Source organism: Meriones unguiculatus, chromosome 15 (assembly GCF_030254825.1).
Source record: "Meriones unguiculatus strain TT.TT164.6M chromosome 15, Bangor_MerUng_6.1, whole genome shotgun sequence".
Taxonomy (NCBI): domain Eukaryota; kingdom Metazoa; phylum Chordata; class Mammalia; order Rodentia; family Muridae; genus Meriones; species Meriones unguiculatus.
The window spans coordinates 4,279,473-4,303,313 of NC_083362.1; the positions used below are offsets into that span (position 1 = coordinate 4,279,473).

Genomic DNA, 23,841 nt, shown 5'->3' on the forward strand with positions numbered 1-23,841 from the left:
ACCATTGGCGTATCTCCCATAGGCCCCGCCCTCAACAAGCCCATTCTCTCGCTCCTGCATTGCCATTGGTCCTTTTGCCTACTAGTCACACCCCTCGGCTCAGGCAGAAGACCCTCAGACTTTTCGGCCATTTCTTCTCTGTAGACCAGCGGAGGCTGGAATCAGAACGTCGTCGTGTGCAGCTTGCTGTCTGTGTCCATGCGTTCCGTCGCAGCCCTCGCAGGACCCTGCCCAGGGGTCCAGTGGCCTGTCTGTAGGATGGGCATGATGTGCGTTCGGAGCTGCAGCTGGGTGATCTTGGGCAAATGACTCCACCATCAGTGTTGTGGTCTGAGGAAAGGCCTTGTGGAGACTGAACGAGTGCAAGGTGCTCAGAACAAAGCCTGGCACAGAAAGCCGCCACGACGTGTAGAAAGCGGTGATGGGCAGATAGGTTGATACACACCTGCGCCTCCGGTGGGGAGGCCCGCCTTGTTTTTAGTTCTTGAACCGGGACCTTATGCATGCAAGGCAAGCACTTGGCCCCTGGCCTACATCCCCAAACCCGTCTTACTTTTTACACTGAGACAGGATCTCAGTAAGTTGCCCAGGTTATCCTCGAACTTGGCAGTTCTCTTGCATCGACCTCCCAGGTAGTGGGATAACAGGCCTGAACCGCTGCACCCCGCTGGGTTGCATCACTTGAAAGACCTAAGACAGGAAGTTCACTGTAGCCCTCCTTGGAAACTAGCCTACTGGTCAGGACACAGCCTATGGAAAAGGTTGGGGGTGGGGGAAGGTAGTTTGCGGCTCTGCGCCCCTTCCGCCCCTTCCGTGTTCTTGCTCCCAGGGGGGCCTACACACCCGCTTGGCTCTGTCCCCTCACAACCCTGGGCCTTACTGCAGGACTCCCGTGTTCTTGGAAACTGGGTGCACATCACTTTCTGGATCCATTTGCCAGGTAGCTCCTGACCTGCTGGCCAGTGGCTTCCTGACAGACCTGTCTTTCAGCTCATCCAACTGCCTGAGGCACCTGCTTTCTTGCACTATGACCCCAGGGCACGGAGCCTCAGCCTCAGTTTCCACTGCTCTGGATGGCTGGGGGAAGCCACCCAGCTGGAAAACAGCCTGGAACCATAGGTGAGTTCTCCATCCCTAAAGATCCATAGTGTCTGGAGTCAGGCTCAGGCTTCTTACTCTAGCACCAAAGAACAACAAATGTGAATGCCCCACCCCCAAGCCTTCCAAGATTAAGGCCACTGAACTCTCCTCCCTGGTTTCAGGCGTACACAGGTAAGGTGCCCCCTACAGCGGACCTCATGAGGCTGTTACTTTGACCCTCCTGTAGAGCCGGGGCCAGCCGCGCCCCCAATGCTGCCTTCAGGGTTCTGTGGTTCCAAAGATGAACAGTAACATCAGGAACTGTTGTTATAGGGTTTCTGCTCCGTTACTCCACAGAGAATCCTTGTATCCCCGCCTGGTCCCGGCAACAGTGATGATGGCACTGGTACTGCCAGGGCTCATACAGTAGGTATGAGGTTTAGGGGTTCCCTGCCCCATTTCCAGAAGCTTCACCAAGTTGGAGATTTTCTTCTGATAAGGCCACAAAGCCTGACCATTATGTAATAACTCATAATGGCAGACAAATTGCGTTCTCCAAAGGTACGTGCAAAAGCCAGGTGTGGCGATACACAACGGAGAAGACAATCACAAGTTTGAACCCTGGCCAACCTACATTGCAAATCTGAAGACAGAGTGAGCTTAGTCGTAAGACCTTATCTAAAAAAGGAGGCGGAGAGGGACCGGAAGTGCGCTAGTTTTGATTAATTGGTAGTGTATTTGGTCAGTGAAACCCTTTCCTGAGGGAGCCCTTGAAGGAAAAGTCACAGGGGAATCGAAAGTGAAGAAAGTGTGGAAAGTGAGGCTCGTAAAGGTGCTTGCGGCCAAGCTTGAAGACCGGAGTTCGATCCCATCCTGCACAGGGTCCAGGAACGACTCCACCAGTTGTTGCTCTGACCTCCATGTGTGCACCATACACAGAGTGGGATAATTACATGTAGGGGCTGGAGAGATGTCTCAGTGGTTGGGAGCACTCGCTGCTCTTCCAGAGGACCCGGGTTCAATTCCCAGCACCCACATGGGAGCTCACAACTGCCTGTAGCTCCAGGTCCATGGATCTGACACCTTCATGCAGGTGTATGTACAGGCAAGACACCAATGAACATAAAAAATTTTAAATTTCAAATGTAATAGAGAAAAGATTCCCTACTACACAGTGTGGGCCAGGACAGCCAGCATGTCCCCTGGTGGAACTGAGTCTCCACACTAATGCTGCTCAGATAGCTGCTGCAGAAAGGAACCTGGTGAAACAGGCGTCTCCCGGGAGAATGAGAGTTAACAGAGAGAGTGCCAAGTACTGACTGTGGGCACGGGCAGGAAGGAAGGCTCCCCGCCCTGCCCACTTTGGCTAGCACTGTCTGACCAGAACTGCTATCCCTTCCTGCTCACCCCAGTACAACTATGGAGGCTGGGCCTTAGCCCACTCTACAAGGAGAGAAGCCATTGTCCAGGAAACCCAGAAAATCAGTCATGGAACCACTGTGGTTTGGTGTCAGCGCCCCCCCCCTCTCTCTTCATTTCTCCCTCCCTCCCACGTTTGACTGAAGTAGGGTTTGTGAGCTGGAGACAGGGGTAAGGAGCCGGGGAGATCACTCAGTTGGGAAGGTGCTTTTGTGCAAGTGTGAGGACCTGAGTGTGAATGCATTGACACTCATGTACAAGCCAGCGATAGTGATGTGTACCTGTAACCCCAGAGTTGGAGGTAGAAGGCAAAGATGGTGGATCTGGACTTGCTAGCTAACCAGTCCTGCTGTCTGCGGTTGCAGTTCTTCGAGTCCGGACAGCCATTCCGAGCTTGGCAGGACTCCTGCCCCCCAGCAGGGCCTCCTGCTCTCGGCCTGACTTCATCTGGAGAGTGTCTTTAGACACAGACGCCCCTGACCACATTTGGTATCTGGCCTTTGACACGGCTCCCTGCTAGCTGTGCCCTCCCTGTGCCTACAGCATAGTTAGGTACCGTGTTCCCGTTCATATGAAAGGACCATGTTTAATGCAAACCAAGCGTCCCTGAACTGTATAGTTCCACCAGTTGTGTCCACCTATCCTTGGAGCCCCCTACCCACTCCACAGGGGTATATATCCTTTGTTCTCTGGAATTAAAGTTGAAGTAGCTCCGTGCCAGTGTGTGATCCCTGGAATGCTCACTGCCATTCCAGGCACACTTTTCATCTCCTGCCCCTCCTGACTTCATGGGCTACGGGGAGACAGCCCCCAGGCAGGAGGAGAACCACACCTTCCTAGCCAGTTGGTGAGCTCCGGGTTTGGTGAGAGGCCCCATCTCAATAATAAGGCGGAAAATAACAGAGGAAGATGTGTGATGTTGACCTCTGGCCTCCAAACCCATATACATCGGTGAGTGTGCTTACACACAAATATACATAGGTACAAATGCCATACTTACCATTTTTTTTAAAAGGCAGGAATTAAAAAGTCTGTATGAGCCCGGCATGGTGGAACAGGCCTTTAACCCCAGTACCTGGGAGGCAGAGGCAGGTAATCTCTGAGTTCAAGTCTAGCCTGGTCTTCAGAGGGATTTCCAGGACAGAGAAATTCTGTACTGGAAAAAAAGAGAGAGAGAGAAAGGAAGAAAGGAAGGAAGTCAGTCTGTGGAGCTAACACTGAAGGCAGAACTCCTGGGAGCGCCTGGCAGAAACGTTTGAAATAGACGACCCACAGACTGAACGGATTGAGTGCTGTCCCTCCAGAAGGGGAGGAGGCTGGGCTGAGGCACCTGCAATGTTGTCCCATGACCTGCAGCCAGTGGGAGAGAGCCAGGACCCAGTAGCACAAGTCCAGCCTGGGGCCACAGCCAGAACAAAGGAATTCCCTGGGTTTGGACCCCATCCAGTGAGGTTCACGATTTCCGTAGATAGCACTCAGGAGTGAAAGCTAGCAGGGAGAGGAGGGAGCTGGAGGCCCAGACTCCCACTGTGCGTGCTGACATGTGGCCTGCTGACACTTGAGCCACACAAACATTAGGAGTACCTAGCTTCCCTGAGACACCCAGGGTGGCAGAAAAGCCACAGGAACGGTTCTTTTTAATCTGGCCCCGAGGCCTGGTGTCTCTGCAGTTTGGGAGAGGTGCCAACCAGCCAACACTGTCTTCAGAGGCCTGTGGAGCCTCAGAACACAGCCTGAGCTGAGGTGGCAGCCTCATCTACCGCCTGAAAGCCTGTGGAATCCAGCAAATCAGCAGGAGGCCTCTGAACCCCCCAAGAGTGCTGCCTCAAAAGTCCTAGTTGCCAGCTGCACACCCCCCAAAACAAGAACAGACCTAAGGTAGACAAAGCCTCATGCTGGCCCTGGCAACACACAACTGTCATTAGGGCCACTTGGGCTAACTTGGGCAACTTAGTGAGACCCCATCTTAAAAAGTGAAGAGTGGTGGTGGCGCACACCTTTCGTCTCAGCATTAGAGAAGCAGAGGCAGGCAGATCCCTGAGTTCGAAGCCAGCCTGGTATACAGAGTCTCAGGACAGCCAGGGCTATACAGAGAAACCCTGTACTAGAAAACCAAAAGAGAAAGAGAGAGAGAGAGAGAGAGAGAGAGAGAAGAAAAGAGAGCTAGTAATTTAGCTCAGTGGTAGAACACTTACCTAGAATCTCTCAGTGTGGGGCTGGGGCAGTAGAGTTCTTGTCCAAAATCCCTTTGTGAAGGGTTGGGGCATGGCTCAATGGTAGAGCACTTGCCTAGAAAATGCAAGGCCCAGATCTCAATTCCCATTTCGACAGCATGTGTGCGCATGAGCACGCACGCACACACATGCACACACACGCATACCCACACACACACATGAGGAGAGGGAGGAAGGAAAGGCAGGGAAAGAAAGGAAGGAAAGACTTTCCCACCGTCATAGTAAACTGGGGTTCTTTCTCCCAGGCCTAGTTCCTCTCCCAGCGTCAGTATCTTGGAGACTAGAACCTCACCCTGTGGGACTCCGGGAGAAGAGTTTCCAGGGGACTTAGGTAAAGCAGCCTGGCTGAGAGGGCCTCTGGGCCCCCTGGACTCCACCTGACAAAAATACAAAACAAGACAAAAACCCAGGGCACTTAAGCCATGCTTGCCCTGTGTGTGAGGAGAAGATCTATCTGACCCGGCTCTGAGCCCGAAAGAGGGTGCCACCTCCCAAGCGACGGGGGACAGGGCCTCCAGAAACTTCGGAGCGTGCAAGCAGGGAAGGTTCTGGAAGCTGCTTTGAGGGTTGCGCTCTTGCTCACCTCACTCAGAACAAATTGTGGGGAAGGAGGTGGGGCCCTTCACCGATCCTTTGGAGAATCCTTTACAAGAGACATCCCTTAGTGGCACTTACTCCTGGGGCCCCTTGTCTGAACAGCCAGCATCAGGCCTGTTGAGATCCGGAGTCTGGCCTCAGCCTCAGCCGTTAATGCCCGGGGTTAAAAAAAGGAGCCTTCTTCAAGGTCAGGGTCAAGGCACTCCAGAGCACCCAGAAGTGAAGGCCATGTTACACTCTTGTCTCTCTGCCCCTCCCTCATGGCCTTTCTCTGACCTTGCAGGGCCTCATGACCAAGTCCAAAGTCCCCAGATCCAGCAGCCTCCTCCCTGACAGGTCCTGCCCCCATCCCGCCTCTCTGCCAGGAAAAGCAGGCAGCGGTGGGTGCTCTGGAAGGCCAGGTGCATGCGTTTCTAGCACACGTGGGTCTTCCTCTGACGGAGCTCACTGGCAGCACAGGTGCGCCAGCTGTTTCCTTACAGCCACCCGGAGACACACCAGGATGGGCTTCATAATCTACAGACAGAGAAGCCGAGGCTCACTCCATTCACCTGCTATGGCTGAGGTGGCTACAGCATCCCCCACGAGGACTCTTTTCCATGTAGCCCCTTTCTCCCCCACCCCAGGCTAGCTGGCTGTGAAGCCAGAGCTCTCCTTTAGATTTCTAGGGTGAAGCTGGACACTGTTCTGGCTGGTTTTATGTTAATCTGACACAAGCTACAGTTATCCGAAGGGAGAGAACCTCAACCCAGAAATGCCTCTATAAGATCTGGCTAGAGGACCTCTTTTTGTTTTTTGAGACAGGGTTTCTCTGTGTAGCCCTCACTGTCTTGGAACTCTCTTTGTAGACCAGGTTGGCCTTGAACTCAGAGATACACCTGTCTCTGCCGCCAGAGTGCTGGGATTAAGGGCTTTCGCCACCACACTTAGCTAGGGCGTTTTCTTAGTGACTGATAGGAGAGGACCTAGACCATGGTGGGTGGTGCCATTCCTGGGCTGGTAATCCTAGGTTGCAGAAGAAAACAGGCTGAGCAAGCTATCATGAGCAAGCCCGTAAGCAGCATCCCTCCGTGGCCCCTGCTTCAGCCCCTGCCTCAGCGCCTGCCTCCAGGTTCCTGCCCTGTTCGAGTTTCTGCCCTCACTGCTTTTGATGATGCCTGCCTGTCATTCTAGCATTTGGGAGGATCTGGAGTTTGGGCTACAGGAGAGCCTGAGTGGAGGTGCATCTCTGAGGTACCTAGCCTCTGTGGATCTCATCACACCCTTTCTGCTCTGGCTTTCAGGTCCCTGGAAGCCACTGGTGGAGAAGCCCACAGCCAGTGGCTCTGGAAGAAATCACAGAAAAGAGATGCATAGAATTTTCTTCCAGCCTGGTCTACAAAGTGAGCCCAGGACAGCCAAACTATTACACAGTGAAAACATGTCTCAAAAAACAAAAGAAGAAAAGGAAGAAAGAAAGAAACAAAGAAAGAAAGAAAGAATAAACAAAGGAAACTCTTCCATTTGGAGCTGGGCATTATTGTGTATATCTTTAATCCCAGCACCCAGGAGGCAAAGGCAGGGGCATCTTAGCTTCAGGCTAGCCTGGGCTACTGAGATGCAGGACAGCCAGGGGTACATTATGAGATACTGTCTCAAAAAGATTTTTTTTTTAACTTTAATTTTAAAGGTTCTCATCCTGTCGGTGGTGATACACACCTTTAATCCCGGCACTCAGGAGGAAGAGGCAGGTAGATCTCTATGAGTATGAGGCCAGCCTGGTCTACAGAGAGAGGCCAAGACAGCCAAGTTACACAGCTACACAGAGAAACCCTGTCTCGAAAAACCAAACCAAACCAAACCAAACCAAAAACGTTCTCATCTGAGGCTGCCTCCTTGAGGTCAGGCCTCTCCCCATCTTAGCCAGCAGCCTGGCTGTCCCCGCCCTGGGAAGTCTTAGGATGACTGGAGCTTTCATCAGTGGGGGCTCTGGTGGGCACTACCCCCACCCAGCCCACTTGTTTCTTCCTTCGTTCTCCTGCCAGCACTCTGTGTTCTCACCCAGCAGAGCATGCACGGGCTCCTCACAGTGTCCCTGGCCTCCTTCCTGAGCTCTAGGGCCCACGCTGTGCCCATTGTGTCCATCCGCCATCTAGATGTCCATTTCTTTCTACATTTCTCCCTCACCCCCATTCCTTGGAGAACGAAAGTACCCAGAAGCAGTCTGTGGTGGGTCATAGGGCTCAGACAGGTGAGGAAAACTCAAGGGTGTTAGAATAGCTGAAACAGAGAGACAGGCAGAGAGATACATACATGACACAAATAGGAAAGCATAACACCCAAGACAGAAGACCTGAGATGCAGTGCTTAGCAGTGTTAGACAAACAACACAGAAAGCATTACCAAAGGACGGGAGAGATCCGGGCACAAGGTGGGCACTAACGGACCTAGAACACGGATACTGTACCATGGCATGCTTGGAGAATGAAAACTGGTGTGGGCAGACTGCCAACAGTCCCCTCAGGCTCTCTGTTTGTTTGAAGGAAACTCGAATGCCGGGCTTTAAGTTTTCAAATGGTACAAGTTGCAATTCCTACTCTAGTGAAATCATTTTTGTGCAGTGTTTACCTACCCGTTCTCCTCCATTCTTCCCCCATCCACTCACTCATCCACCTACTCACCCATTATTCTAGCAGAATATCCACCTACCTATGAATGTGCCTCCTCCACAGGCCAATCCATCCATCTATCCATCTTCCATGTATCCTGTCCATCAGGCAGTCTGCCATCCATCCATTCATCATCTATCTACATAGCTATCCATCTCTGTTCATAGATGCACCTGTCTCTCTTCCATGCACCCATATTTAAATGAAGACAGTTGTAATTATATGCAGGAAATAACAACAGTTTTTATTTCAATTTTGAAATTTTTATGTGTGTTTCATCTACATGCATGTCTGTGCACTAGATGCATGCCTAGTGCCTGCAGGGAGCAGCAACTGTACTTACAGACAGTTGTGAGCCACCACGTGGGTGCTGGGAATTGAACCCCGGTCCTCCAGCAGTCAGTGCTCTTAACCACGGAGCCATCTCTCCAGCCCCCAGGGAGAGGAGCTGCCTTATTTGGGTACTTCCAAGGTATCCCAGAGCCTACAGCGGTTGGCTAGCTGCTTCTCTCTCACACTCGCAGCAGCTGGGAAAGGCAGAGGGGCCAAGGCTGGAGGCAGCGATATGGACACGTCTGTAGAATCAGCCAGCCGCAGGGAAACGTGGAGTGGAGCCCTGGCCTCGTCTCGGTTTGGGACAGAGCCTCTCATCTGCCGGGACTGGGTAGCACTGTGTACCAGGCTGCAACAGCCACTCGAAGCTTGTAGCCAGGGGTGAAAGTGCCATAGGCACCGCCACAGGCAAGTCCTGGCTTGGGCCTGCTGGCACTTGGGCCTGGTAGCAAAGGTCCGATGACAGCATCCCCTAATCAGAGGGTTTTGCTTTTCCTTGGAGGGGAGGAGTTGGGGGGACGGGTCTTCTTATGTAGCCTGGTTGGACTTCTTCCTACTATATTTAAAGTTTATTCTTTGAGAATGTGATACGTGTAAAGCATGTGTTTTGATCATGTCCACCCTCCTCCATTCCCTGCTTCCAACTCCCAGACCCCCTCACCAGGTTGCTCTCCCAGTTTCACGCGCTCTTCCTGTTTGTTCTAAAGCACTAAGTCCAGTTATCACTGCCCATGTGCGCATGAGCGTGAAGCCACCCACTGGAGCAAGGCCAGCCTACTGGGGTGGTGTGCACGGATGTGCGTGCGCCCCTGAAGAGAAAACTTTCTCCTCAAGCCTCCCAGGGGCTGGGATTATGGGCCACCATATCTGGCTTTTTGTGTTTTGTTGTTATTGTTGGTTTTGGGGAGTTGTTTTGTTTTGTTTTGAGATGAAGGGTTTCCCTGTGTAGCCCTGGCTGTCCTGGAACTCACTCTGTAGACCAGACTGGCCTCGAACTCACAAGACCTGCCCCTGCCTCTGTCTCCTGAGTGCTTAGATTAAAGGTGTATGCCACCACCAATCCCTGTTTTTAAAAATCAAAGGAACCTCAGCTATCTCAGATCTATTTGTGTGTATGTGTGTGTGTGTGTGTGTGTGTGTGTGTGTTTGCAAGCACACATGCATGTGGATGTGGAGGCTAGAGATCAAGTGCACTGTCCACCTTGCTTTTGTGACATGGGGTCTCTCATTAGCCTGGAGCTGGCCACGCGAGTGAGGCTGGCTGGTCGGGAAACCTCAGGGATCCACCGTCTCCACCTCCCCGGCACTGGGATTGCCAGTGTGTGCCACTCAGCTTTCTCTGTTGTTTTGTTTTTGAAGACAGGGTCTCGCTGTGTAGCCTTGGATGAACTCCGTAGAACAGGCAGCCTGGTCTCAAAATCACAGGTGTGCCTCCATCTGCCTTCCAGGCTCTGGAATTAAAGGCATGATCCTCCGTGCCTGGCTGGCCATTTTGTTTTTTGTTTTTTCAAAAAATGTACATTCTAGGAATTGCACTTAGGTCCTCCTGCTTGCTTGGCACACACCTGTTGAGGCATCTCCCCAGCCTGCATGTGTTTTTTGTACATACATGTGCTTACATGTTTGTGCACACATCTGTGCATGTGTATGGTTCTGAGTGGTTTTTGTGACTGTGTGTCCATCTGTGCCCACACGTGCATGTGTATGTGTATACATCCAAGTCTGTATGTTGCGCATGCTACGTACATGCATGTATTCACATGCACACTGTGCATGCCTGTGTGTTGCAAATATCTGGTGTGTGTGCACGTGGCAGGACAGCCTGTTTAGGAGCTGAGTTTTGCCATGGAGCCTGTGGAGAGAGCTGCTTAAGTTTCCATTGGGGCTCCCCCAGGACCTGACCGTTGTTTGGGAGTGTTTGGGAGGTAGGGGAAAACAGTTGACCTCAGTTATGGTGGGGACCATGTGGCTTCCAATGCCATTCGCAGGATCCAGAGCAGCAGGGTTGGGGCCTAGGACAAGCTGAACTGGAGTACTGTGCATGCTGAAGGCCCCAGCTATCCAGGGGCAGGTGCTGGGGACAGAGCCTGAGGAACACCTCAATTAACAGAGGAAGGAGTCGAGCGGAGGGGTGGAGGAAAATGCAGGAGGTAAGTGTGAGGAGGCAGAAGGGCTTCAGGTGGGTCAGCCCCGGCTCATCAGCCAGCCCTGTCCAAGGGCAGCAGCAGATAGGCCAAGGAGTGGGCGGACGGGGTACTGGCAGGGAGGAGCCTTTCTCATGTATTATGTCAGCCGTGCCCCGTCCCCGCCCACGCCACGGCCTCTCTGCTTTCATCTCTGAGGAGCGGGCCTGGGAAGAGAGAGGAAGAAAGCCCCAGGCTGGGTCCCATGAATGGGCCCCCAGGAGCCCATTCTGGCACACACTGGACTGTTCTTTGAGTCCTGGCTCTTCTGGGCTTAATTAGCGAGCAGCTCAAGGGCACCCCGTTCTCCTTATTTACAGCCAGCCCCAGCACCATGGAAACCTCTTCCAGGGTCCTCAGGCAGGCACCGTCTAATGGGGCCACCCCTCCAGCTGTAACTGGGTCCAGCTTGAGGGAGCCCATGGGAAGGCAGGCTAGCCAAAGGCCATTAGCGGGGCCTGCACAGGCAGGCCAGCCCATTCCCATCCCCATCATCTGCATTCTGAACCTGACAGTGCTGCCAAGAGGAATGAGGGATTCAAATTCTTTTTTTCTGTGTCCCCCGAGGACTTGGGGAAATGGCGTATTTAGAACCGTCCTGGTCTGACATGGAGTTGGTCTCCTGGCTCTAAGAAGGCACGTGTGAGCCAGGTCTGGGGGTGCAGGCTTACACTCCTAGCTCCTTGGGATGTTGAGAGAAGAGGAACTCACATTCAACGTGCCTGGGATACAGGCTGACTTCAAGGCCAGCCTGGTGACTTATTCAGATTGTGTCTTGATTTTTTTTTTTTCCATTAAAGAACTGGGGGGTGACAGAAAGGTGGCTCCCTGGGTTAAGGCTTTGCTGCTAAGCCTGATGACCTGACCTCACTTCCCTGGGACTGACACAGCAGGAGAGACTGACCTTTGCAAGCTGTCCACTGCCCCTCCCCCGCCCCAAGGCCTGGGAGATGGCTTGGTGGGTAGAGTGCTGCACAGCGAGCATGAGGACCCGAGTTCAGATCCTCGGCAGTGAGGTGAGGCAGCACATGTTGAAACCCCGACATGGGGAGGCAGACACAGGCTGGTTCCTGGGTTTGTTGGCCAGCCAGGGTAGCTGAATCAAGGAGGTCCAGGCCGGTGAAACTGCCTCAGAAGATCTGGTGGGGCCGGACAGATGGCTCTGCAAGTAAGAGCACTTCCAAGGTCCAGGGGACCTGGTGCTCCCTTCTGTCCTCTGAGGGCACCATGGGTGTAGACAATCAATTAAACAAAATGCACTTTTTGTTGCCCCTCCGAGACAGGGTCTCTCTGTACTGGAACTCTCTTTGCAGACCAGGCTGGCCTTGAACTTACAGAGATCCATCTGCCTCCCAAGTGCGGGGACCACAGGTGTGTGCTACCATACCTGGCTCAACACTCACACTTTTAAAATTTAATTTATACATATCTGCATGTACACCTGCATGCCCAGAAGAGGGCATCAGATCCCATTATAGATGGTTGTGAGCCACCATATGGGTACTGGGACTTGAACGCAGGATCTCTGGAAGAACAGGCGGCGCTCTTAACCACTGAGCCATCTCTCCAGCCCAACACTCACACTCTAAATCTTAAAAAAATTACAAACACAACACACACACAAAGGTGGGGAGCAATTGAGGAAGATAGTGGACATTGACCTCTGGCCTATATACATACATACAAAACTTAAAACATTCTCATTGCAATTTGTACACACACACACACACACACACACACACACACACGTGACATGCATACACATCAGAGGATGACTTGACTATGGGGAGCTGGTTCTCTTCCATCCTGTGAGTCCTGAAGATTGAATTTCAGGTTGTCAGGCTTGCCATCAAATGCCCTTATCTACTGAGCCATTGTGCTGGCCACAAATTACAGCATTTTTTTTTTTTAATCTGGGTGTGGTGGTGTGCGCTTTTAACTCCACACCATCAGTACTTTATTTCGAGACCCTGTTAAAAAAAAAAAAAAAAGAGCAAAAGGCCAGGGGATGTAGGCCTAACTACTGTCCTGAGCTGCTTTGACAGTTTCCCAGCTTCCAGATGTGACTTCTCCCATGTTAACAGGTGCTTGCCCAGCCGTGGCCTGCACAGGGCAGTTTAGTTAGAGTGTGGCTGCTGCAGCAGGCCTGTGACCCCGGGGAGCTCAGGGGAGGACCAGCCTGGGTAGACCCGAGCTTTGCCGAGTCGCTGGCCCTCGGGGCTTCTGAACCACGTGCGGATGTCCACTGCTTCCCTTTCCAAGGAGGAATTTGCAATTAGTCTGACCAGCATATGATGGAGTTTTTATTTAGTTCTCAAAGGTTAGAGGGCTTTCCTGGGAAGGTATTTATAGCTTTAAAGACATCTGTTCTGCTGTTATCTTCATTCTTTTTCTGATGATCCATCTCTTCACAGAGAGAGCTCTGAGGCTGTGAGACTGAAGGCACAGTCCTCACTCTCCTCATCAGGAGACAAAAATAGACATTTATCAGACGGAAAACAGCCAGAACCTGCAGTCCAGGTCATTCAGCCACAGTCCTTGCTTGGTGCAGAGATGAATGGACCTACAAAAAGCTCCCAATTTACTGTGGACTTATACAAACAGCAGGCACAGGGCCCTGGCAATTCGGTGCTGGTCACCCATCAGGAGCCCCGCAGGCACTGTGGTCCCCTCTCAGTGCTGCGCACCCGGAGATAGCAACAGGATCGCCCTGCAGGGGGAGGCGTGGCTGGGAGGTACAGTGCTTGCCTAGCACACACAAGGACCTAGGTTCCCCCAGCGCGCCAGACAAAAGCTCACCAGTCTGATCCCGCTCACCACGGCTCTGTTCCCCACCCACACGCAGCTCACTGCTGCCTGTTTAGCTAGTTTGGGGAAGCCTGGCTTGTACCAGCCCCCTCTCTGCACTTCTCAGCTGCATCTCGTGGGCGGAGGTGAATCAAGGGCAACACAGGGCTACAGTGTCTCCCGGATCCTGCTTTTTCACTGGGATGTGTTCTGTTCCTGGCTTCTGAGCTAAGAGGAACAGTGCCCCACAGGGGGCCCTGTCTGCCCTGTGTCCCAAGCCCAGCTGGTCTCCAGCAAGCACGTCCTCAGTGTGAGTGGCACCTTCCCCTTTTCATCAGCTCAGCTCTCCACACAGGTCAACCGCGCAGGGAGTGGGGGTGGGGCGGGGTGGCTGGCTGCTGCCCATGGGGCGGACTCACATTCTACCTTTTCGTGTTAGTGCTTGCTCAAAGAGTGGGTCACAAAGAAAGCATAGGTTCTTTTAAAGATGAACTACCCACCAGCCTACATGCAATCTCACTGCTGCTTCTCAAGTTCAGGTGATGGGGAGGTGTTGCCATGAAAGTCAGGGCACAGTGATGTCACCCATCTCAGGCACACACACGTGGGTCCTCCTTGGTCCTGAATGTTGCCGTCTGAGGTCCTTTCCTTCTGAAGTCTCTCTCTAACCCTACCATCCCCCAGGGGTGAATTCTGCTGCTTCCTATGACCCTGCTTGCAGTCCACGGACCACAGCTGGCTGTGTCCCAGACCAATTACACTTTCAGAAGGCTCAATTCAGGCCACAGCCCCCGGAGACTGGCTTCTGCCTCACCCCGCCCTAGCTAGCCAGCCAGCTGTTGGGGTGCTTGGGCCCACAAAAGCAAGCCAAGCACAAGAACTCTGTCTTACAGATCCCTTGAAGTTCAGAGCTGACTGGCTGGCGGGACCCCTAGTTCCCACATCCGCTTCAGGCACGTATGGAGGCAGCTTCAAGACAGGGTTACTTTAATAGATTAGTTGCTGCACCAAAGGACAGGAGGTTTACAACTTTCTGGTCTCCAGGGACATGTTCTTAGAAAACCTAAGGGCAGAGCTGATCTTGACCTTAGAGCCCACTGGGCAGGCTAGGTGCGCCTCAAGATATACAGACTGCCCTGCAGCTGGGGTGGCATCTTGCAGTGTCCTTTTCCCGAGGTGGGGCAGCCCCAGGAGACCATCCCCCAAACTCCTGACTGCTCACTCTCAGAACACTCAATGGCTGCTGTTAAACAAGGGAGGGTCAGAGCAGCCAAATGTGGCCCCCTGCCCCGCCCCCCCCAGGTACAGGCAGGTGCACAAGGCATCCTGTGCCCTAGTGGGTGGGTCTGAAGTGGTGGCGCGGGTCACAGGGAACACGCCCAGGCTGTGACAGGGACACTGATCTACAGAGGGCTCCAGATGGCGGCCATGTTGGCAAAATTACCACCAGTTCACCGGGAAGAAAACTGACTTGGCAAGTGAGATGGCCAGGATCCTGGCCGAGTCGGGTTTAGCCCCCTGGTGGAGAGAAGGGGTAGGCAGCTGTGCCCGGCCCGGCCCGGCCCAGCCCAGTCTTAGGGGCACTTAACCCTTCCTGGGCAGGGAGACAAAGCTGGGCCCCCTTCCCAGCCTCTCACCGCCAAGGCCAGCTCTCTTCCTGAGCCTCCCATGCCTAGCCTGTTGTGCACGCGCTCAGGCAGGTATTCTGTGCAGAAGGGTGCCAGGAATTAAATGGTTCCTAAAAACAAACCCCTTGGGTCTTGCCACTGGTCTAGTCCAAGAAGGAAGCTTCTAGCATTAGTTTTTTCCTGAGACAAAAGCCAATCCTAAGGAACCAGGGAGTTCCATCCCCAGGGACCTGTGGAGGCCCTTGGGCAGCAGACTAAGCTACATGGAGCCTGGCTACTCCTAAAACCCTGTCCGAGCCCAAAGCCCCTCATTCCCACCCACTGGCAGTGGCGGGTTTCACAGACAAGCTGCTGGATGCCGAGTGGGCCGGTGGCACCATTGGCCTGCAGATGCGCCTGTGCACCAGTGACAGGGCGACAGGGCTGCCCTGGAACTCATCTTTCCCTGAGACTTGTCTCCTCTGGGATGACGGCTGCCCGCTGGCCCGGCTCTCCACCCTTCCACAGGGTGACCTGTGGGATCTGTGCCCTGGCTGCCTCTCAGTAGCAGCTGTGCCACTCACTCTGTGGACACTGCCTGGTCCCCCTCCGAGAAGGATGGAGATGGTGGGGTATGACAGCAGAGGGGACAGGGCTCAGCTGGGAACCCTGTTGGCCATAGCTTCTTGCTGGCTCTGATGTGACCGCATTCGGCTGTGGGGACAGGAGACGTGGCAGTGTCACCTGCTAAGGCACTAGGTGGCACAGGGCGAGGAAGGCTGAGCCTTGATGGCAGCTGATGGGGCCAAGGTCAAGGGCAGGCAGTAGAGTGTTCGAGAGTTCTTTGCAGGACTCCCTGCTGCCCTGACTTGGGGTGGACCTATCTGTGGGCACTGGGAACACAGCGGCTGCAGCCAGGGATGGAAGCGGGAGGTGGCTACCCACCCTCCCCAGACAGCAGCACAGAGCCACCAGGCTCTCAAAGGCACAGGCACAACACGTAAGAAAACCGACGGCTGAGGTGTTCCCGAGGTAGGGCAGTTTCCCTAGCGAGACAGCTCGTCTTCTCAAAGTCACTTGGTAAGTCCTCTAGCCTGGCCCACAGCCACCTCACCTGGAGGCAAGGACTGGGGTCCTAGAATGGGGAGGGGCTTTTCTTTCTGGGCAGAAATGGCGAAAAGATAATGTCGTCATCGGAGTCTTCCGAATAGAAGCCCTCCACAGGTCGTGGTGACACGGGCTGCAGTCCTTGGGGACAGGACTCTGCTGAAATGAATCGGAGAGGGAGGTCAATGGCATGGAGTCAGGGCCAGAAGGCGGACAGAGCTGCACCCGTGGCCACCGGCACTTCCTGGAGGGCAAGGCTGAAGCCCCACTCACACAGCCTGGGGCCACCTTCAGACCACTACAGAACCTCGCATTCAGCCCCTTACCCTCGTGATATCTAGCAGCTGCCGACATCAAAACACTTGCAAGCCTAGTGGTGGTGTACCCCTGTAATCCTAGCACTTGGGAGGCTAAAGGAGGATGGGGATCATAAACTTGAGGCTAGCCTGGGTCATACACTGAGTTTGAGGCCAGCCTGGACTACAGATTAAGGTTAGCTCAGATAACAGAAATGTGCAAAAGGAATTAGAACCGAGTAGTCACTGTGTCCTGGCTGAACCCCTGCTGGCCCCACCCTCCCACCCCGGTGCCTGCCCTGTCTGCTGAGGAGCTGAGCTGAGGCAGAGGGCACATACCCTGGGATGGACTGGCACTTCTGGTGCTGCTGCTCCTTTCCTCACACATACCCGGGCACATCACATCCTTTACACTGGACTCAGGCACAGCCTCTAGACTGGATGGGGATGAGCAGTCCCACTGGCCACCTTGGGAGGAGTCTGAGGTGGTCCTTTGGGGGACCAAGGGTTGCTGTGAGGAGGGGGCAGGTTCGCCTGGAGCAGTCTCCCTCAGCGTCTCCTTGGCACAGAGGCCTGCTCTTATTGCTCCTGACGGGGGAAATGAGAGGTTACGGACTTGGGATTTAGAAAGAATGAGAAGATTCCGACCCAACCATGAAAAAGTTGCTATGGCTGACCGCCTTTTCTTCATAGCTCCCACCACAGTTCATATACACTGAAGCTCCAGGAGATTTAATGTCCGACCCCGACCTTATTTTCTTTTTTACTTCACAATCTCTGTGGAGGTCCAAGGACAACCTCAGGGGGTCCTCGCCGTCCACCCTGTCTGTCACAGAGTCTCTGCTGTTTGACGCTGGGTCTCCCCTCCCTCCATCTCCTCACGGGGGTTCTGGGATTGCGTGTGACTGTGCCTGGCTTTACACGCGTGCTGTGGACAGGCCCTCATGCTTGCACGGCAAGAGCATCGCCCACTTACACACTTCTCTCAATCTTTTTTTTCTCCATAGCCCCCTGCTTTTTCTCTTTTCTTTTTTTGTTTGTTTGTTTGTTTTTGAGATAGGGTCTTGCTATCTCAAGATCCTCCTGCCTCATCATCTGGATTCCTGGGATTTTAGCCTGTGGCACTATGTTTTGTTTTTATTTTCCTTTTATTCCTCCTTCCTTCTGCCCTCTTTCCCCTTTCCCTTTCTCATGTCTTTTTCTTCCTTCCCCTCCATTACTCTTAAAAAAAAAATATTTTTCCAGGTGGTAGTGAACACCTTAATTCCAGTACTGGGGGTTTGTTGGCAGAGGCAGGTGGACCTCTTTTGTTCGAGGCCAGCCTGGTCTATACAGTGAGTTCCAGAACAGACAAGGCTACACAGAGAAACCCTGTCTTGGAAAAAAAAAAGTATGTGTATAGGTGTTATGCCTGCATGAGTTTGTGTGCCAGCACAGGTTTGTAGAGCCACCTGCGGTTTGTAGAGCCACCTGCGGACGCTGGGAACAGAACCCAGGTGCTCAGCAAAAGCAGCCAGTGTTCTTAACCAATGAGCTATCTTTCCAAGCCCTTCCTTTCTTTCATAAGCCAGAAAGTCTCATGTAACTCAGGCTAGTCCCAGAGTCACTATGTGGCTGGGCTGGGCTGGGCTGCAATGCCCAATCATCTTGCCTTTGCTGGGACTGAAGGTGGGCAGCATTACATTCTGTTTTAAGAACACATGAGGGCCAGGTGTGGCTCTTAAGCCTGTTATGCCTTGGGAGGAAAGGCAAGAAAGACTGTCCGGTAAAGGCTCTACCCGGGGCCATGGAGAGAGATCCTGTCGCACCAACGAAGCAGCCAATGAGCATCCCAACACAATCAGACGAGGGTATCGTTCACTCCTCTCACTCAGAGGCACACGCCAGGGTCAGGACCTGCTGGGCAGTGGCTGCTTCTGGGCCAGTTCACACAGGTGATGGATCTGCCACTTTAAAATTACCTTTGACAAGAGGAGAAAAGGGCAGCAGAGACAGAGAGCCTGACCAAAGAACTGAAAGGTCAGCAGACACAGGGCCTGGTGAGATCAGCACAGATGGCCTTGTGGAGAATAGTCTAGAGCCTCTGGGGGCCTGCCTAGGGGACTGCAGGCTGCTGGTGGCTTTGGGGCTCCAGTGTCTGTGTGCCTGCCTTCTCTGAACTTCACGGACTTCTGTCTTGGCTCGCGGCACTGTGCACACAAAGGTTTGGAGACAACAACAAAGCTCACAGTTTCATGACTCAGACACAGCTTTAAAAGCAATGGTTGAAGTGGACGTGAAATGTGACAGGTTAAGCACGGTGTGGCACGAGCTCTCCTAAAGGCTGCTATGGGGACCCTGGGAATTGAAGGGGACAGTCAGAACCAGCTAAGGGCTGGGAATATGGCTTAGCTGTACAGTACATGTGACAACCCCCAACTCCACCCCATGAAAGGCGAGAATGTGTCAATGGCAGAGCACCCCTTACTGTGGAAGCAGAGGCCTGGCTCAGTGATAGAATACCTACCTGCCTAGAATCCCCCAGTGAGGGGCTGGAGTGTGGCTCAGTGATAGAATACCTACCTGCCTAGAATCCCCCAGTGAGGGGCTGGGGTGTGGCTCAGTGGTAGAATACCTACCTGCCCAGAATCCCCCAGTGAGGGGCTGGGGTGTGGCTCAGTGGTAGAACCCCTGCCTAGAATTCCCCAGTGAGGGGCTGGGGTGTGGCTCAGTGGTAGATCACCTGCCTAGAATTCCCCAGTGAGGGGCTGGGGTGTGGTTCAGTGGTAGAGCCCCTGCCTAGAATGCCCCAGTGAGGGGCTGGGGTGTGGCTCAGTGGTAGAGCACCTGCCTAGACTCCTCCAGTGAAGGGCTGGGGTGTGGCTCAGGGGTAGAGCACCTGCTTAGAATTCCCCATCGAGGGGCTGGGTGTGGCTCAGCAGATCACTTCTCTAGCATGTGTAAGGCCCTGGGTTCTATCTCAAGCACTTCAAAGAAAACAAAAACAGAAAGGAGACCTAGTTAGGCTGAGGGCCAGCCAGCCAGTCACTAGGTGAGGTCAGAGTCACAGTCTTGTCTTCACTGTTTGCACCTTTTGCCATCAAAGGGTTGGTGCTTGCTTGGGAAGGTGCCACCCTGACCACCATTACCACACATTTACCTGAGTTGGGCTGCAGGCCTGCCGGCTCCTCTGCCTCCTCTTCATCCTTGGCAGCCTCCCCACTGCTCTCCTGGTTGTCTTTCCCTGAAGGACCCCATTCTGTATGAGGCATGTCAGTCCTGGGCAGGACCACGCACCCGCCTGTCCCTGGCAGCCTACACCTGTCTGACCCTGCCAGCCTTCCTCAGTTCTACCTGACACCAGGGGCTCAGTACAGAGATGTCGCTGAGCAGCACTCAGATCCTGAGGTGCCATATGCATGTGCAGAGCCTCGGCTGAACTCCCACATCTAAAGTGACCCAAGTCCCTAGCAGTCTCCTTGCTCCCCCTCATCAATGCCAGTCCCAGGGAGCCACGGCTGCAGCCAAGGCAGGGGCCACAGGCACCTCCACAAAACAGCGGAACCCACGCGCCAGTGGACGGCTCGTGAGGAGAGATGCTCCACAGTGGGGGGCCCACAGGGACTGCACCTCAGTGTGGGCCAGGCAGAGTCTGTCTGTGCCCTGGGCCTGATTATTATGTGGATGTGTGCATGCCTGAGTGTGATTATCATGTGTGAATATGTGTGCATGCTTGAGCGTGTATGTATGCACATGTAGAAGGCAGAGTTAGTTTTAGGTTATCATTTCTCAGGTGCTGTTCATTTCGTCTTTTTTGGGGGGGGGATTGAGACAGAGTTTCTCTGTGTAGCCTTGGCTGTCCTGGACTCGCTTTGTAGACTTACTTTGAACTTACAGCAGTCCCCCTTCGTCTACCAACCTGAGTGCTGGGATTATAGGCACAGGCCATGATGCCTGGCTAACAATTACCTTATTTTTATTTTTATGTGCATTGGTGTTTTGCTTGCATGTATATGTTTGAGGGTATCAGATTATGGAGTTACTGACAGTTGTGACCTGCCACGTGGGTGCTGGGAATTGAACTCAGGTCTCTGGAAGAGCAGACAGTGCTCTTAACCACTGAGCCATGTCTCCAGGACCCCTGTCTTTTTCTTTTTCTTTTTGAGACAGGGTCTCTCACTGGCTAGGAACTTGATGATCTGGCTAAACTGGCTGGCCAGTGGGCCCCAGGGACCTTCCTGCCTCTGCCTCTCCAGTGCTGACATTACAAGCATGCATCACCGTGCTGGGAGCCTTTTCAGTGTGGGGCCTGGGAATTGAACTCAGTTCCTTCTGTTTGCCTTGCAGGCACTTTATCAACTGAGCTAGCCTTGGGCTTCTTTGTCCATGTTTGTTATTGAGGATGCTTTCTGGTTATTTTTATTTGTTCGAGACAGGGTTTCTCTGTGTAGCCCTGCTGTCCTGAAACTCTCTCCCTCAACTCCCAGGCTGGCCTTGAACTCAGAACTCCACCTGCCTCTCTGCCTCCAGGTGCAGGGATGAAAGGTGTGCACCAGCACTGCTTGGCTTGTTGGGCCTCACACATACTGTGAACTGTTCTACCACTAAGTTACAGCCCCACCCAGCTTTGAAGCCTTAATGGAGCAGAAATGGGAGTACAAGCAATGTTTCCCTAGACAAGCAGTCGGGAGAAACCCTGACTCAAGGGCCCTGGAAAGACAAAAGCAGGAAGTCTTCGGCTACACAGCTTTCGGGGAGCCATGGATGCCACTGCCATCGCTGATACAGTGTACTGGCTCAAGCTCCAGCTGCGGTGGAGGAGTCTGAGTCTCGGGTCTTAGAGCTTAGGGTACGAACTTCGCTGACACTGGGGACAGGTCCATTGTCTTACTCAGCTTTCTTTTGGCTTAGCCCTTGGAGGGCCACCTTCCCCCTTGTGGCAGAACCCAGCTGAATGAAATTACCAGGAGAAGCTGCGAGGGAGGGTGGGGAGGTGGGTTCCCAGCACATGGCTGCCACAGCTTCCCTCTGAGACGCGGCGGCTAGTCCTCTGCAGCAGTTGGCACTGGAAGACAGAAAGCTCTGGCTGAGCCAGGGGCTGGAGAACTCAGCCCGCCCTGGCCTGCCTGCCACAGCACTCTGACCCACGGGGCAGCAACCACTCCTGCACGTGAAATGCCGTGCAGATGTGCCTAGGGCTCTGCCACTGCTGGCCCTGAGAGTCTGTGCCCTTGGTTCAGGGCCGCAAGGTCCCTCGGAGCTCAGGGTGCTCTGTCTTAATTGTGTGTCTTTTAGGCTGGCTGCAAACTCCCTCTGTAGCCCAGACTAGTCTGGAACTCACCCCCATATAGCTCAGGCTAGATCAGAACTTTGTTTGTAGCCCAGGCTGATCTCACTCATGATCCTGCTTCCTCAGCTTCCTGAGTGCTGGGATTCCAGGCGCGCACCGCTGTGCCAAGCTGCGTTTTTCTTTAAGCCCTCAGTGCCCACTTACTTAACAGCCTGTTTCACAGGGCATCCACACACCTTGCTTTCCCACCATCATGGAGACCCATTCTAGAAAGGTCTTAGGGCCACACAATACCTGCAGTGACACAAGTATGTCCCAAAAGGCCTAGCAGTTGCTATGGTGAACTGCCAGGCCATGACTCACCCAGCAGGTGCCATAACAACACACTGTTATGAGTTCAACTGGAGGCCTGCTTGGCTCCAAAATGGGTGTCCCCCCGCCCCCGACATACCATAGCACAGAAGTGCATATGACCCCACTCACATGAACCTGGCCTGGGCCAGGTATCCCCGGAGGATGGACTGGATGGCAGTGATGGCCTCCTGTTGTACTGGACTGTCTTCTGCCAGGGAGCCAGGGCTTGGGGTATGGGGTGTGGGAGAGCTCTGCAGCTAAGGACAACAGGAGAAGAGTGCTGTCTGCGGCCACCCGGAGGTCTCCAAATGCAGCAAGCTGGGCCAGAGGGGAGGGGCTTCCCAGCTGCACCCCAACGGCGCATCAACCACCGCAGTCACTGAGGTGTGCCAGCGTGGGACTTCAGCCCAGGACAGTCAAAGGGGCCACCGCCGGGCTGTCCCCATCACTGCACGGGTGGAGCAATAGGCTCAGCTGCCCAGCCAGGAAGGCAAGTGGGCGGTGGAGGGCTGGAGAGTCTTCTGTTGAGGAAGAGTAAGAGGGGCTGAGCAGCTAGCTAGCTATGCAGACGGTTACCTGGTTGGGAAGGCTGGGGGCGCTCAGCACGCTGGGAGACCCAGAGTCTGGAGCTTTGCTGCGTACCAGCTTCGACCGAGCTAGGTGTCCCCTGAAGGCCGCCTGGAGCACAGTTGCTGCCTGGCCAAAAAGGAGGGAGGGACTCAGTTTCTGCACAATGGTACTGGGTGGGCATTAAAGGGGACTGGGGGAACAACTCTTGCTGCTGTGTAACCTCAGGGGTAAGCCACAGTGCCCCCCTCCGCCTCCTCCGAACCCCACGCTGCTGCACGTGCCTGCCCCACAGGGACAGAAAGGCACGCGCCGGCTGCCCCAGCAAACCAACCCCGAAACAGTCGGAGCAGCGGCTGAGCACAGCTACGCTAGCTGCTATCATTAGCTCATACTTTACACATTGTTCTGGCTTTTTGAGGCAGGGTCTTGCTACAGCTCCAAAGACCTCAAACCTCCTGCTTGGGCCCAAGTGCCGGGATTGCAGATGTGTGCCCATGTCTGCCCTCTAGACTTCACGTGCTGGTATATCTTCCACAGGGGGTTGATCTGTTTTATCTACTTCCTTTCAAATACATCCTTCACAGTCAAAAACGCTACAAGCAAGATATTTTTCTGTTTTTAAGTGTTGGTGTCTGAACCTAGGGCCTTGTGCATGCTGGATAAGCACTCTACCTGAGCCACAGTCCCTCACTGGGGGATGCTAGACAGATGCTCTACTACTGAGCCACATCCCAGCCCCTCACTGGGGGATTCTAGGCAGGTGCTCTACTGCTAAGCCATGCTTGCAGCCTTCCCTGTATTTTTATTTTGAGACATGGTTTTGCTACATTGTCCAGGCAGGTCCTGAACTTGTTTGTAATTCTTCTTTTTCCAGCTTTAGTCTTAGGTAGCCGAGATAGTAGGCCTGTACTGTCAAGCCCTCCTCGTGTCTTCTTCCTGCCCAGATGTTTATTAATGCTCTGCAGCATGCCAGTTAGATTAACTTACCTGGGGCTACCCCTCAGCCTGGACACTGTCCAGCTGTTAGGTGTTCCAACAGACAGCCACGGCCAGAGGTCGGCCTACAGCTAGGGCTGGATGTCTCTGGCCTCAGTTACTGCCCTTCACTTTGGCTCACTGATCATTGTGTATAAGGGGTTGTGGCTGAGGGGCTTAGAAAATGGCTCAGTGGTAGAGCCCCTGCCTATCATTCCCCAGTGAGGGGCTGGGGTGTGGCTCAGTGGTAGAGCCCCTGCCTAGAATCCCCCAGTGAGGGGCTGGGGTGTGGCTCAGTGGTAGAGCCCCTGCCTACAATTCCCCAGTGAGGGGCTGGGGTGTGGCTCAGTGGTAGAGCCCCTGCCTACAATTCCCCAGTGAG

At 53.8% G+C, this 23,841-nt stretch overlaps 1 protein-coding gene and 1 long non-coding RNA gene across 14 annotated transcripts in view; both read right to left on the reverse strand.

The window, feature by feature from the left end:
- Nucleotides 1–55: 55 nt before the first annotated feature.
- On the reverse strand, nucleotides 56–5,575 carry LOC132648024 (uncharacterized). Of its 6 annotated transcripts, XR_009586379.1 has the most exons (5): nucleotides 5,317–5,575; nucleotides 4,948–5,110; nucleotides 4,695–4,788; nucleotides 3,500–3,655; nucleotides 56–690 (listed from the first exon to the last, which is right to left on the reverse strand). It is a non-coding gene; the product is annotated as an uncharacterized LOC132648024 (long non-coding RNA). The 6 variants fall into 6 exon arrangements; XR_009586380.1 differs by lacking the exon at nucleotides 56–690 and having other exon boundaries at nucleotides 1,808–3,655; nucleotides 5,026–5,110; nucleotides 5,409–5,575; XR_009586378.1 differs by lacking the exon at nucleotides 56–690 and having other exon boundaries at nucleotides 1,808–3,655; nucleotides 5,409–5,575.
- Nucleotides 5,576–14,251: 8,676 nt separating this feature from the next.
- Iqce (IQ motif containing E) overlaps nucleotides 14,252–23,841 on the reverse strand; it is a 43,225-nt gene continuing 33,635 nt past the window's right edge. For 5 of the 8 annotated variants that reach the window (XM_060368013.1, XM_060368010.1, XM_021647549.2 and 2 more), the window contains 6 exons: nucleotides 22,491–22,610; nucleotides 22,044–22,171; nucleotides 21,235–21,335; nucleotides 19,431–19,514; nucleotides 16,631–16,879; nucleotides 14,252–16,154 (listed from right to left, as the gene is read on the reverse strand). In XM_060368013.1, coding sequence (XP_060223996.1) covers nucleotides 16,024–16,154; nucleotides 16,631–16,879; nucleotides 19,431–19,514; nucleotides 21,235–21,335; nucleotides 22,044–22,171; nucleotides 22,491–22,610 — 813 coding nt within the window. In that variant the 3' untranslated portion in view covers nucleotides 14,252–16,023. The remainder of the gene's footprint in view (nucleotides 16,155–16,630; nucleotides 16,880–19,430; nucleotides 19,515–21,234; nucleotides 21,336–22,043; nucleotides 22,172–22,490; nucleotides 22,611–23,841) is intronic. The other 3 variants (XM_060368012.1, XM_021647550.2, XM_060368011.1) reach the window with 2 other exon arrangements.